The sequence below is a fragment of the Halichoeres trimaculatus genome, unplaced genomic scaffold (genome assembly GCF_033239565.1).
Source record: "Halichoeres trimaculatus isolate MK-OKI-2021-1 unplaced genomic scaffold, fHalTri1.1 fHalTri1_scaffold_28, whole genome shotgun sequence".
In the NCBI taxonomy this organism is placed as follows: Eukaryota; Metazoa; Chordata; class Actinopteri; order Labriformes; family Labridae; genus Halichoeres; species Halichoeres trimaculatus.
In genome coordinates this window covers 644,385-659,000 of record NW_027437206.1, presented here as the reverse complement: position 1 = coordinate 659,000, position 14,616 = coordinate 644,385, and the positions used below count along the sequence as shown (strand labels likewise).

The following is a 14,616-nucleotide window of genomic DNA, read 5'->3' as shown; positions in this document are numbered from 1 at the left end:
TTTATCACCTTGTTCAAAGAGGCATTGCTTTGATTGTAAAAGCTGAATCTCAACTGGTTGATAAAAAATCATATTAAGACTGTGACTGTAATCTCTTTTTGTATAATGTAGCTGAGGGGTTAGAGGCGTATAGAGCATCTAAAATACGAGTTTCATCAGATAGTTCCGTCACTTAGAAAGTTCTGCTTTTTTAAATAGGATACAAATGAAATTAAAGCTGCAAGCAGCATTAGACGGGTCCTCGGGGCTCACGCAGACTCCGAAAAATTTTCGTCATAGTCATCGTCAACGACCTTTTTTTTCTGACTAAAACGAGATGGTAACTAAATAAAAAATGATTTACGAGGACTAAGACGATAAGGAGGTGTATTGACATATTCGTCAACAAATATAAACGAGACAAAAATGTCTGCCAGAGACGAGATCCAATCAGAACACATTTCGTTAGGAAGAGGCGGGAGGAGCTGGGAAGAGAACCAATCAGAGCGACTTGGTAAGGAAGGTACATAAACACTGACCCGGGAATGCGCTGCACCAAGAAAAGACAGCATGTCAACGCCGGGGAGGAAGAGGAGAGGGGACGTATGGGAGAATTTCATATTTGACGTGAAAGATAACAAGACTCAGTGTAAGAAATGCAGCGCGAGGATTACGGGGAAAAACACAACAAACTTGAAGCGACATATACAGTCGAATCACCCTGAAATCCACACACAGGTAAGCATCTTCCACAACAAAAAACTCACTCGACGTTATCCCGTTTATTACATGGCTTACTAGTGAAATATTACATTTGAGACATGATTTTCATCAAAATACGACTTGTGTCTGTGATTTTTCTGCTGTTTTTCTACCCCTTCCCCTCCCCTCCCGCTCCCCCGCCGCACGCGTTTGATCCAGACTGATTTTTTTCTCTCCGACTTTTCATGCATTGATTTTGAAAAGACAGCTGGCCCGAGACGAGGGGGAGGGGGATAAGGACAAGTTAGGGTTTGGAAATTCTCACCCATCACTGGATTAAAATAAATAAATAAATAAATCTGTAGCCGTACGACCATAGACTGTAGACCCGATATGAAATGAGTGTGTTACAGCTTCTATTGAGAGCGAGTACCTACGTAACACACGTGAGACACACCGACTGACTTTAATAGAGCCGTGTAATAAGCTACAAATAAAACAAACTACTGTCCTGTAAAGCTAAAGGTACCTACTGATTAAAGGTGCATGAGAAATGTTGGTGTAACAAGAAAAATTTTATCTCTTTTTTTTTTTCTTCTTCATCATAGCTACAGAAGACCTCAGATGGACCACAGAGTGCAAAGAGACTTAAAGTGTCCCAGCAAAATATTTCAGTCGCCATTCTAAGTGCTTCAAAGTACAAACTTGACTCAAAAGAGCAACAGACAAAGGAGGAGGCTATAGCAAAATGGATTGGATGCACAGGACTCCCAGTTACTACAATTGAAGATGAGGACTATATTCTAATGATGGGAACAATGGATAAGAAACTGACAGATCCAAAAAAAGCAAAAATAAGTAATCTGATCGAAAACCTTAATAAAGCTGAATCACAAAAATTCAAAAGGAGATTGGCTGCTGTGCGGAAGGTATCAATTGGAATTGATCTGTGGACAAAAAAGGACTGATTGCTTCCTTCCTGGCTATAAGTGCGTGCTTTTTTTTGCACTGAACTACAAAAACCACAGCACATATTGCTGACCCGAGAACAAGTGGCTCATCCACACACTGCACAAATAATCAAAGCATGTGTGGACAAATGTATGCAAGAGTGGGGCATATCACGTGAGAAGATCATCACAGTAATAACAGACAATGGGAGTAATATGGTGGCCGCCTTTAAACGCACCACACCAGAGGTAGAAGAAACCACCTCTGAGGATTCAGAACAAGAAAGCCCCAACATGATGACTGAAAGTTAGTCTGAGACTGAAGAAGATGAGCAGAGGTGAGTCATTGGAAAAAATGTAGTAATCTCTATTGTTAAGAGTATGCCTGTTAAAAAGAACATTTTTAAAATGTAATTATACTTATTTGTGTGCATTTTTCTTATTAGATGTGATGACCTGGATATACACCAGACACCATGTGTGGTGCACACATTACAACTGGTAGTGCACATGATCCAGAAAGAGACTGGTGTGAAAAAGGTCCTCGATAAAACCAGGTCAGTCGTGAAAAATTTTTTCCGCAAGTCCTCAGTTGCAACGCAGAGAATAATGGAAGAATGTGGCCTTATCGTCGTGAATGACTGCCCCACACGCTGGTCGAGCACATTCAACATGGTTGCAAGACTCCTCAAAGCGAAAGACTCAGTTTGCCAAATCACCAACGACATGGGATGGGACAGCTTGCTCCCTAGTGAATGGCAAAAGCTGAAATCATTGCATGAACTACTGCTGCCTTTTGTAGAACATACTCAGACCCTTCAGAGTGACACGATGTCCATGTCCCTGGTGGTCCCTGCCATCTTTGATCGGCTCAGCCACCTTTCTGACTTTGAAGAGAACACAAACCACAGAGGCTTTGCTGCTCTTGCACAGAAAATGCAAAGAAATATCAACCAGCGTTTTGCTTGGATCCTGGACCCAAACGATGAAAAGTTTTCACCACTTGTGGCAGCTGCCTGCTTCGTCAACCCTACTGTGTGTGAAACCCTACTTGATGATGAAAACATTCAAGAACTGCTGAAACAGGCAGAAGAGTACGCGATCCAGTCCACTCAGTCACACTCATAACATGTTGAACTTGAGGACCAGCCTGAAGATGATGGGGAGGAGAAAGAGAAGGAAGCAGAGGAGCTAGAACCAGCACCATCCTCATCCAACCAGCCAGTCTTCAGGTTTTTTTCAAAGTCTCGCATGAAGCCTAAACAGAGGATCTCCTCCACAAGCAGCATTAAGCAGCAGATCATAAAGTATAAGGAGAAGCTTTCACACCCAGTCACCTGTGCCACAGCAACAGGATTCGTTAGACTTATTGGCTATTCCAGCTTCTCAAGCTTTCGCAGAGAGGGTTTTCAGCGTCACAGGTGACCTCACCAGAGGCAAGCCCTACAGAGCAAGAGTCATGCTGGCACAGAGTGCTTTCCTTAAAATGAATCGGGCTAAATAAATCTGTGGTCTACACTGACAAGTTTGTATGCACATTTTATGGTACTGATTTTTGTTCTTCTGTTAACTTATGGTATAGCTCCATATATTTAATAATTTGATTGTTATTTTGAAGTTGAAAATGTTATAATGGAATGGTTGCAGTTCCTGCCACTAATAGCATGTTTGAATGTTTTCTTTTCCTGTTAATTTAAATCCTGATGCGATTTGAAGTGAAATCTGACTATTTAACAGTGAACTGAACCATTTTTTTTTGCCTTTTAAATAGTCCAGTTACACCGATTTGGAGAGAGCAGGCCTGATGGCGTTACAGCCTATGCACTTTTTCTACATGTTCTTTTTTATTTTTGCAATTTGCACAAATGGCACTGCTGATTTTACAGTATTACAGGTAAATACATTTTTGTTGCAAATAACAAGTAAATTTGTGTCTGTGTATGAATTGCAGTACCTTAAAATTCATAGAAGTTTCATTTAGTCTAGGCAAACATAATGACTTTCAGAAATTGAAGGGAAAGTTTTACATATTACCCTTTAGTTGACTAAATCTACTGTAGTTTTCGTTGACTATAATCTTATGATATTTCGTCAACTAAAACTAGACTAAAACTACAACAATTTAAATAACTAAATTATGACTTAAACTGAATTACATTTAAGTCAAAAAGACTATAACTAAAACGAAATCAAATTTTGCTGTCAAAATTAACACTGGTGCCTTTACAACATTCCGAGTGGAAACAACATGGGGATGTTTGAGACATCATCAGAGCTGAGAGGATTCAAAATCCCAAAAGTGTAAACTAACAACTCATCATTAAGGCCAGAATATTGATAATCTGTGTAAAAATGAAATATTTTTGCAGGAAATCTTGTCAGGAATCCATTCCTGACATTTTCAGAGCTGTACGACTTTGACTTCCTCGGGGCTATTGCCGGCCTCCCCCCACCCGCCCTGCAGTCTCTCATATCGTGCGTCTCAATGAGACAAACAAAAGTAAGTACGAAATTAATGTCGATTGACGTAGGTGCATGATAAGAGATGACTATACTATGATATTCACGGGCAACAGCACTGTGCAACAGTTTATTATCCAGTAGGAAGAAATTTATTCATGAGAAGCTACGGTGCCCATGACAAAAAAAGGAAAATTCTTGATCGTAAGGAAACCTAGTTCTTCAAGGGTCAGACAATCCCAAATGGTCTGTATGAAATTTTAAGGTGGCAGCCAATTTTGTTTGAGTGATATGTTTAGCAAATGATCAATCAAGTGTAGTGTCCTGTACCAGATTAAAATCGCCCCCAATAATGTGGTCTTCAAGATTAGGTAAAGAAGAAAAAAAATTGAAATAAACTTATCCACACCCCAAGTGCAGTGTTACTTCGTTGACGAAGACTAAAAATATATATTTGTTGATGAACCTTTCTCATTGACGAAAAATAAATGAAGACCAAACAAAAAGTCACCCGTTACCTTGACAACACTACCGAGCACGCTAACGTGCAGCAGTAATTGTCAAAGGATCATAAGAACGAGTACAAAATATTAATAAAATCAAACTGGTCACTGTCAGCCGTGACCACATCAACTAACAAGTTGGAGAAAAAGAGAAAAATGAAAATGAATGGCTTATAACAGTCAAACCTCTCTCAGCTCACACACACCTCCGCCCTTCTCTCCTGCTGCACTCTCACTCTTAAGCCGCATTTCCACCAAGCAGTCCGGGTCAGTTCGTCTCGGTACGGTGTGCTTTTAGTGGTGTTTCCACTGACTCATCCTGGGACGCCCTAAAAAACGAGACGAGCCGACCTACTTTTTCGGGAACCTTTCGTATGGCTGCCAGACTGAACCGCTCTTGGAAGGTGGAGCAACACACTGCAGACGGTTGATTGGTCAAAAGAATCATCACTTACCCCGACAGCGGCTGTATTTCTCCTGGCGGCACACAGACTTCTCTGAAACAAAGTTTGATTGCACTTTGTAACAGAGAGCTACATGACAATCACAGAGAGGATGAAATGCTGCATGTCTTCCCTCTATGCTCTTTGTTTACTGTGTCACGTTTTCTTCTTTGTTGGATTTAATAGCGGGGTAAGCTGCTACGGCGTCGCACTATTGTTTACCAGCTGCGGCTTCCGGCATCCGGGCTTACACGCAGCCTACCACGAGAGGGCACAGTCTGCTGTGGAAATGCAAACAGGATCAGACTTAACTGTCCCAAACCGTCCTAAACCGTACTGAACCGACCTAGACTGCTTGGTGGAAACGCAGCTTTAGCCTCTCCTGTTGCCTTCACTGACTTAACAGTGGGAACAATGAACATCCACACTAACACAGAACTGGACGATATATTGAATGCGAAGTAACTTTAGGTTTTCTGCTTCTGGACAGGACTCTAGACCTCAGTAGGGTTGTCAAAAGTATCGATACTTAAAAAAGTATCGATACTAAAATGTTGTATCCGGATACAGTTAGGGGTGTAATGATCCATTGATTTACATCGATACATCGATTGGTAAAGCAATGATCCGATCACATCAATGGAAAGTCTAAACATCGATCATGGTTGTGGTCTTTAATTTACGCCTTTATTTTGAAATCCCGATCGGACACGCATGTCCGTCTCCGTCCAACCGCGAGTCGTTCTGAAGTTTCCTCTCTGACACGCCATGCCTGATATTTCTCCTGCTGTAAAATGTACTGTTTAGCGTCCACCGAGTCACACCGCTGTAGGCGAACGTGGAGCAAGACGCTGTTAGCATCACAGAGCTAAAAAGGAGCCAGACATATCGGCCAATCATAAAATAGCTCTCCTGTATCCGGGTAAGATACGGTCGACCTGACTGCAGAGGACGCATGCTGCACAGACGACAGGAGTGCATCATCACACGACTGCAGTGAGTTATCTCATAATTTGATTTTGTAGCCACTGATTCATGAAATTTCATACAGTTAAAAAGTCAAACGGCGAGAGCTTAGTGACATTCCTCCTCCACATCCACTATTACATAGTGAAACAAAGTCTGATCACACTGACATACAAACTGTGGTTATCAGGCATCACAGTAAAAAAAAAACTATCAATGTTAAGTTAGTTAAGTTGATCGTTCTAATTTTGAACAATAGAAATGTTTGGGTTTAATTAAATTCAAAGCTTCACATTTTTGGTTTGATAAAAATGGTCAAATGTTGGAGGTCAATAATAGAGTTTGTGTAATCAGTCATTTTTAATGATAGTGTTGCATCATTACTTGACATAATAATCAAACATCACAGTATAACAGTCAGACCCATAAGGTAATTGTGGGGGCAAAAAAGTACCTTACCTGAATTTAACCAGTTTTAATTTTAAAACATAATTAGATCATACAGATGGCTATAATCCTCTACAAACTGTCATACCCAAAGGTCAGCACATCGTTCCACATTTCAGTAATAAAACTAGAAAAAAAATTTGTATTTCTTTCTTGCCTCAGGTGAAATGTTGCTGATTGTGTTCAGTGAGGACAGTATATCGTCTTAAATCGATCGAAGGCATCGTATCGTATCGTATCGTGTCGTGACAGACTTTGTGATAACGGCAAATATATCGTTGTCCAAAGAATCGATATCGTATCGTATCGTCATGAAACTGGTGATTTACACCCCTAGATACAATGCTCACTTTCAAAAGTATCAATACCCCCCCACCCCCGGATGCCGAGCAGCTGACGCTAAGGCTGGGCAATTTTATCGATTTTGCGATATAAATCGATTTTTTTGTTTCCCAGAAAGTATCGATCTGTCAGCCGCGAGTATCGATACATAAGCCTCATTCAAATCCTCCCTGTTCCGTCCGGCACTCTGCTCGCTGTCCCCCGCCCCCACCTGTCTGCTTTGCAGGGAGAGCAATTAGGTCAGCCAGCCGCTTGTGTCGCTGTAGAGCACTTCTACTAAGTTACGTGTCTATGTCCTGTCTATACACAGAAGAAGAAAGCGCGAGAAAGTTTAATACCATGGCGGCGAACATTACTCCAGCGCTGACATGTTTAAAAGCAGATGTGTGGGAGCACTTCGGTTTAAAAAGAAGAAAGAAGGCGTCGATTTAGATAAAAGTTTGGCAGTTTGTAAGCTGTGTCACACAAACGTTAAATACTCTGGAAATACAGCCAACCTCCGAGCGCACCTCAAACGTCACCACCCGGACAAGGTAAAGCCGACTGAGGAGCCGGGGAAGCTGCGGCATGACCCAAAACAAACCGTGCTGGACAGCGAGGGCAGTTGTTCCCACAAGTTCCCATCTACCTCGCCAAGGTCGCAGAAAATTACAGAGACTATTGCCTACTTTATTTGTCAGTATTTGAGACCTTATTCAGTGGTTGAAAATGCAGGCTTCAGACGCAACAACTGAAGCGTATGTCACCATCACGGCTCACTTCATCAGTGAGAATTGGGAGCTTGTTACTTATGTGTTACAAACAAGGGACATGCCCGAGAGCCACACCGGACAGAACCTGGCAGAACATCTGAGAAGGGCTCTCGCTGAGTGGGAAATAACAGATAAAGATCCAGTAATTGTCACCGACAATGCGTCAAACATGACAATAGCAGCAGAGGAGGCACAGTTTACACTTCATGTAAAATGCTACGCTCACACCCTCAATCTGGCAGCACAACGTGCACTCAAAATCCCAGCTGTTGCACGCCTTTTGGGACGAGTTAGACGCATTGTGAACTTCTTCAGACAAAGCACCACAGCCAACAACATCCTGAAAGCCAAACAGAGACTGCTACAACTACCACAGCACAAGTTGATGACGGACGTGGTTACCAGGTTTGTGAGTTTTTACTTTTCAATTAGGGCTGGGCGATATGGGCAAAGTGTATAAGATATGTTGATTTTTTATGCTCATCATAATCGATTTATTTTTCATAAAGAAGCAATATAAACACACTCAAACAGCCCAGGAAACCAGTAACATCTTTTGGGCAATGCTAGGTTAACGACCCTCAACTACTCTCAGCTGACCCCCAAGATTATTTGAATAGTAAGCGTTACAGATGCTAACAATTCTAGCTCTTCCTAAGTCAGCCCCTGGATCAGTGTTGAAAAAAACAATGAGTTTTAAGTCAAATCCACATGAACTAAATGACAGCTGTCACACAGACATATTATCAACCCAGTTACACATGTCAACATATACATCAAAAACAACATGACAAAATAACATTTTACAATTAAATAGAGAATGGAATAAATTAGATAAATTACATTGACTAACATACGTAAATAAGGAAATATAAAAAGAAAAATGATGGGTCCTTTTTTCTGCATAACCAAATACATGAAGCAGTACAAACAATATATAAACAAAGCAAAAGTATAACAAAAATAACATTTACTATACCTAACAAAGTTGTGTGCTCCTGATAAAAACGATTTATTGGAGATTGGAACATTTAAACTCGTAGTTTTCCATGTACTGTCCTGTTACACTCAATGTTTTGATATTGTCCTAGTCCATTATGATATATAAAAAAAATTGCCTAAATTGATTAGAGTAGAGCAGCATTCTTTGCATCAATGTTGTCATCTATAAACTTTTACTTTTATTTAACTACAGGTGGAATAGTGCGCACGACATGTTAGAAAGATTCCTCGAGCAACAACCGGCCATCTGCGCAGCACTGCTCTCTAGTGAGGTGAGGAAGTCAGAGAAGGATTTGTGTACACTGACCGAGTCAGACGTGACTACAGCTGAAGAAGTAGTCAGTGCACTGAAGCCCATGAAGGAGGCCACACTGTACATGTCCAAGGAGAAGACCCCCACACTGTCGGTCGTAGCTCCCCTTCAGGACACACTGATAAATGGACTGAAACTGATTGAAGGCGAATCTGCAGTCATAAAAGAGATGAAGGCTGCCATGGCTGAGGATCTTCAGAAGAGGTACATCGACCTAAAGGCAACTCTTAATGCATGTTCAGCGATGGATCCAAGATTCAAAGGTCTTCCCTTCCTGACTGACAGCGAAAGACAGGACGTTTATGATGGACTGATTGCAGAGGCTGCAAGTTTGGGCATGCAGCCATCAGAGGTAAGGAAATTATGATACTGTTAGGTTATGTCATAATAGGTATTTTATCCCCCATCTCCTGGCAAGAGTAAGCATAGAGCTGAGTAAAACATTGTTCAAAGTTGAAAGGCAAATACTACAATGTTGACAGTTTAAAATGGATAAATATCAAATAAAAAGCATAAATACTGTGATGTTAACAATTTTGAAGGCATAGATATTAAATATAGTATTTAAAGATTTATTACACTAAAAGCTCATGAATTAAATTTCATGTTGATCTTTTTAATTCAGCTGTCACTCCCTAGTGCTGATGATGAGGGGATGGCATTGGCATCTGGAGAAGAGGCTGTAGGTGATGGAGAGCAATTCAAGGAAGGAGAGAGCAGTCATGGTAAGTATCACCCACTGTCATCCTGTGAGGCACACTGTATTATCTGAACCTTTGTGTTGGAATTATGGAATGTTTATTTATTTGAAGGTCAGCATCATCCACTTAAGAATCCAAGGCCATCTTGTCCACTTGCTGTCCTTCTTGGTGAACGATACGGTGGTGCAGCGCGACCCAAGGCACATACGCTAGAGGATGAGGCCAGGGAGCAGATGACCCTCTACAAGGAGGCAGATCTCTTGGAAGTGAAAGAAGATCCACTGGTCTGGTGGAAGGAACACCAGTATGAGTATCCAATCTTGTCCCATCTTGCCAAAAGGTACCTCTACATCCCTGGCACCAGCGTCTCCTCAGAGAGGGTCTTCTCCACTGCTGGAGATATCATAACTGCTCAAAGAAGTGCTCTTCTCCCAGAGCACGTCGATCAGATTCTATTCCTGAACAAAAATCTGAGGACAATGTAGGTCACTTGGACTGTAGTTGGAAAGACTTTCTGGTTAGTGTTTACTCGTAGGTCAGGGCCTACAAGCCCTACGCTGCTCAACTAAGATGGTTACATTTAAGGTTAAATGTGTTCAAATGGCGCTCTTTGTTACTGGAATTATTGGCTGTTTTAGAGAAGCCAAGGTACTATGTTTACTGACAGGGTGGCTAGAGGAATACCCTCAAATGTTAAGTATAAAGCTACAAATGCTGTCAAAGAAACTGTTCAGAACAGGCCACTTGCTGCGCTTTTCAACTCTATTGTGCATTGTAGTGCTGTTGCACTTTATTTACTTTTCAAAGGCTTGGAAGCCACAGTTTGCACTGTTTCAATTAAAAGAAACAAATTTTCTCACCATGTCTTTGATTCACTTTGTCCAGCATTTGCAAGCTGTAGGCTCTGTCTCTGCCTAGTCAGAGACATACATTGTAAATTTCATGCATTCATTTTTCAGTTCAGTTATATCAATCCAAGTCAATGGTACAGCCACAAGATGTCACTAAAATCACACTTTCCCCCCTGAAATGATGCAGAAAATGATGTAAGTTTATCAAATCGTATCGAATCGTATCGAATCATATCGTTGGCAGAATATCGTGATATATATCGTATCATGAATTGAATATCGTGTATCGTATCGGAAAATAAGTGTATCGCTACAGCCCTAGCTGACGCTGCGTCCCTCTCTCTCTGCCCCCCCCGTTAGGCACTCAATAACAAAACAGCATGGCTAGTGCTGCTGCAGGCGGGCCAAATCAAGCAGTTTTGGTTGAAAATGAAAAAGGTGAAAGTGTTGTTTGGAGGTATTTTGCCTTCGAGGCTAACAAGCTTAGAAAACCGAAGGATACAAATAAGCCAGTATGCAAACACTGCTACAAGGCGGTGTTGGCCATGTTATTGTTAGCCATTAGCCGCAACGAGCGATTAAAGGCTGACGTAACGTTAATGATTATAAACAGGGCTGTCAACTGTCACGCATTCGCCTTGAGACTCACACATTTGGATGGTTTCACCTGCACTCATGCCACACCTCCGATTTCTCCCGCTCAAGTCAGAGGCACAAGAGCACAGAGGACGCAGAGGTCGTGTTGTGTAATATACAAGAAACGCAGGTATGCACCCTATACCCACTAGAAGCCCCCAAGAAATACCATATATCCACTATAAAACAAAATTATAGGATGGTTGTGTAACTCAAACTTTCACTTTCCGTGTACACGCACTCCTCTTTGTGCCGGCGTGCGTAAAGGCGCAGATAGACACACATCCCAGCAGACAGTGAGAGATCGTCAGTCACTATGTGTGATTTTATATTTCAAACTGTGTCTTGATAGCTCATGAGCACATTTTAAATGAACACGGAGACTTAAAAAAGATGAGTCAACCTTTTGATGAATCAAAATGCAGCATTGTTCATCAGTCCATCTGAGCTGCTGTTTTCACTCACTCACTGTTTTCTAAATGATAAATTCATCCTGAGGTTCTCTGGGTCACATATTGTTCATGATGTGAGCAATCTTTTAAGGATCAAGCTTCAAATACAATCTACTAGTGCAGTGGTTCTCAACCTGTGGTTGGAGGCCCATAAGTGGGTCTCAGGGCTGTTTTTAGTGGACAGTGCATAAATCAGGCAAAAATTTGGTAAAAATGTCTTCAGTGTGTGCTCAGGCAGGTCCTGTTAACTGGTACATGTTGCAACAGAGGTTATATTTGCATTTTTTTGTTAATAATAATGTTTCTTTTGAATATATGGTTCTTTTTTTTATCCTTGTGGTATCGAAAATAGTATCGAGTATCGAATATTTTCCTGTGTATCGGTATCGAGTTGAAAATTTTAGTATTGTGACAACCCTAGACCTCAGTGAGAAAAAAGAAGATCTGCAGTCAACAAACACAAAATCCAGTATGGAGGCAGTGGTGGGATAACACCATAAGGCCATGTTGGGTGCTTCACTCACACTGATATCCATGCAAAGTGTGTGAGTAGCTTCAACCTGCATGTGTATGTTTCATGACGCTTGGTTGGGATTGTATCCATGTGTACAAAGCGGTAGTGGGGTGTCGGTGGCGCAGTTGGAGAGTGCACATGGAATGTTGCAGGTTCAAGCCCAGCTCTGGGCGGCGCATGGCCACACTTAACCCCAAGTTGCTCCCACTACTGCCTCAGTTTGTGAATGGGTATGAAAGGTCATGAAAGTGTTAGACATACTGATAGAAACAGTGGTCCATCAGTGAGTGAATGTGAGCGCGAATGGTTGTGCATCGGTAAGTGTGACCTGCGATGTAAAGCAGCTTTGAGTAGTCCATATCTAGAAAATCGCCATATAAGCTCAAGTCCATTTCCATTAGTGTGTAGCCTCTTAAAGGGGAGCTGGGTTTTCTAATTTTTTTGAGGTTTAAAGGGAATAAAGAAGGTATAAAAAAGTCCCATTTTGCAGCAGTGATGGGTCATTCCAGAGAAAACAACCCAGTGTAGCCCTCATTGTGCGTGTCATGTTTTAAAAACTACAAAAAAATACAGACCACATGATTAAAAACCCACAGAAAAAGTTCATGTGTTATTCAGACCCATTCTATTTGCTTTAGAATCACACTCCTCGAGACATACCAAGTGTTAAGCTTGTGAATGAAGTGATCAGACTGTACACATGCACACGCATGCATGCACGCACACAAACACACACACACACACACACACACACACACACACACACACACACACACACACACACACACACACACACACACACACACACACACTTTACCACACTTTATCACAAGTTCAAACATGCCACTGCCTTTTCTTTCTATGAGCAGACTCCAGCTATCAGGCCAAAAACACAGCAGGTTATCTGTGTCAGGAGTTCCATGACTTTTCAAGTCCAGCTGTGAGGAATGATGAAGATGAATAGAGGTAGTTGAGGAAGGACGCACAAGTTCTCCTGAACAGTGTGTTGACGCAAAGACAATATAAAATCGGAAACTCTTGTCCATCATTCGTCTATAACTTTAGTTCAGACCACAAGCCTTGGTTCAGAAAGTCTAGTCTGTGTGGATGGTGGCACCAAAGAAACTTCAAATCTGGATGGATTTTTTAAGCTTCCCAGTAATGCAAGTGTGACATAACAGGCTCAATCACAGATTTTTGTTGTAATAAACAAGTATAAATGAGAAATAAGACACCTTTAGAGGAGATTAACCTAAACCTTAACCTAGACGGGCCTTTGTGTAAAAGAATTCCTGGTACCTCGGAATGGATGGATTTCCTTCACTGGAGGGAAAAATAAGACTTGAAGAGCAATCAGCAATCTGTCCTACAAAATCTTCAAATCTAGCTGAAGCATCACCATCATGATCCTCTGATAGCTTTATTAGGTAACTTTATGGATCCCTGACTCTGCCTAAGAGTATGCCTAAGCCTCAGACAACATCAACATCATATTAAACCCAAATAGTGTATAGTGTAATAGTTTAATAGTGTAGTAGTACTGACTTGTACTGCTGGTGGTCTTTGGTGCTGCGAGTCTTGGCCATGAAGCGTTCAGCCAGTTTCTCCAGGTTCCTGGAGTACTCCATTTCAATTTCTGCCTTCTTCCTGAAGAAGTCCTGGAGGTCCTGAAGCAGCTGGACCCTCATCTCTGTCTGCTGGTCCAGGCATTTCTGCTGCTCCACTAACTGGGCCCTGATCTCTGAGAAGGCACAGGAGGAAAGGAAAGAGATGAATGATGAGATTTTTGCACATCTTACTAGAACAATGTGAAACGAACAAAGTAATGATATCATGAAAACATAGATAACCCATTGTCATGTTTAAAGGGTGGTGCTAGGGCTGGTCAATTAATCAAAAAATAATCCAAACCCACATTTAGAATTTCTAACCAGCATGAAACTGTCCTGTTGATTATTTTGATGTTTCCCCCTCTTTTTATTCTTTCTCAACTCATACACTATCCCCAAAAGATACACCACTAGTTATGTAGTTGAACCACAGGCAGATACATGTCTCAAAGTGTGCCAGAAAAACAGAAGAAGAAAACATAGCTACAGGACACAGTCCCATCCTGTCCTCTACACTCAAAACATTAAAAATGAAGTCAGTACCAGATCACACTGAGCATAGCTCCATCCAAACACTGAGATAATCCCATAGCTATCAGACTGGGGTTGGATTCAGCAGGACTTTTAAACCCAAAGGGATTCAGTGTCAGTCACTTGGACACACTGTGGTGGCAATAAGGAAAACTTCCACCAAAAAAATAGATAACTTTTTTCCCAAAGTGAATGTTATTTATTTTCTACATTGACACCGCAAGATTAAGCGTCAAATTTTTTTCAACTACATTTAGTGAGCAAACCGGTCATTTTCTCCAAATGTTCCGAGAAGACATGATATCCAAAGAGATGTTAAGACATGTGTCCAGCTTTTCATGTGATACATTCAAGTACCCTCAGAACCTTGAGAATCTGACGATTACCCCATTGTTTTCAGTTTTTGGATTTGACAAATGGCTTGTTAATGCCAGTCTCAAAAAACAAGTGGTATTTTGATCC

At 41.3% G+C, this 14,616-nt stretch overlaps 1 protein-coding gene across 1 annotated transcript in view; it reads right to left on the bottom strand.

Annotated features, from left to right (window-relative positions):
- Nucleotides 1-14,616, bottom strand: part of LOC141786433 (SLIT-ROBO Rho GTPase-activating protein 1-like) — a gene marked incomplete at its 3' end in the record, with an annotated part of 131,811 nt that overhangs the window by 50,171 nt on the left and 67,024 nt on the right. Inside the window, exon 2 of the mRNA XM_074665077.1 lies at nt 13,559-13,754. Coding sequence (XP_074521178.1) covers nt 13,559-13,754 — 196 coding nt within the window. The remainder of the gene's footprint in view (nt 1-13,558; nt 13,755-14,616) is intronic.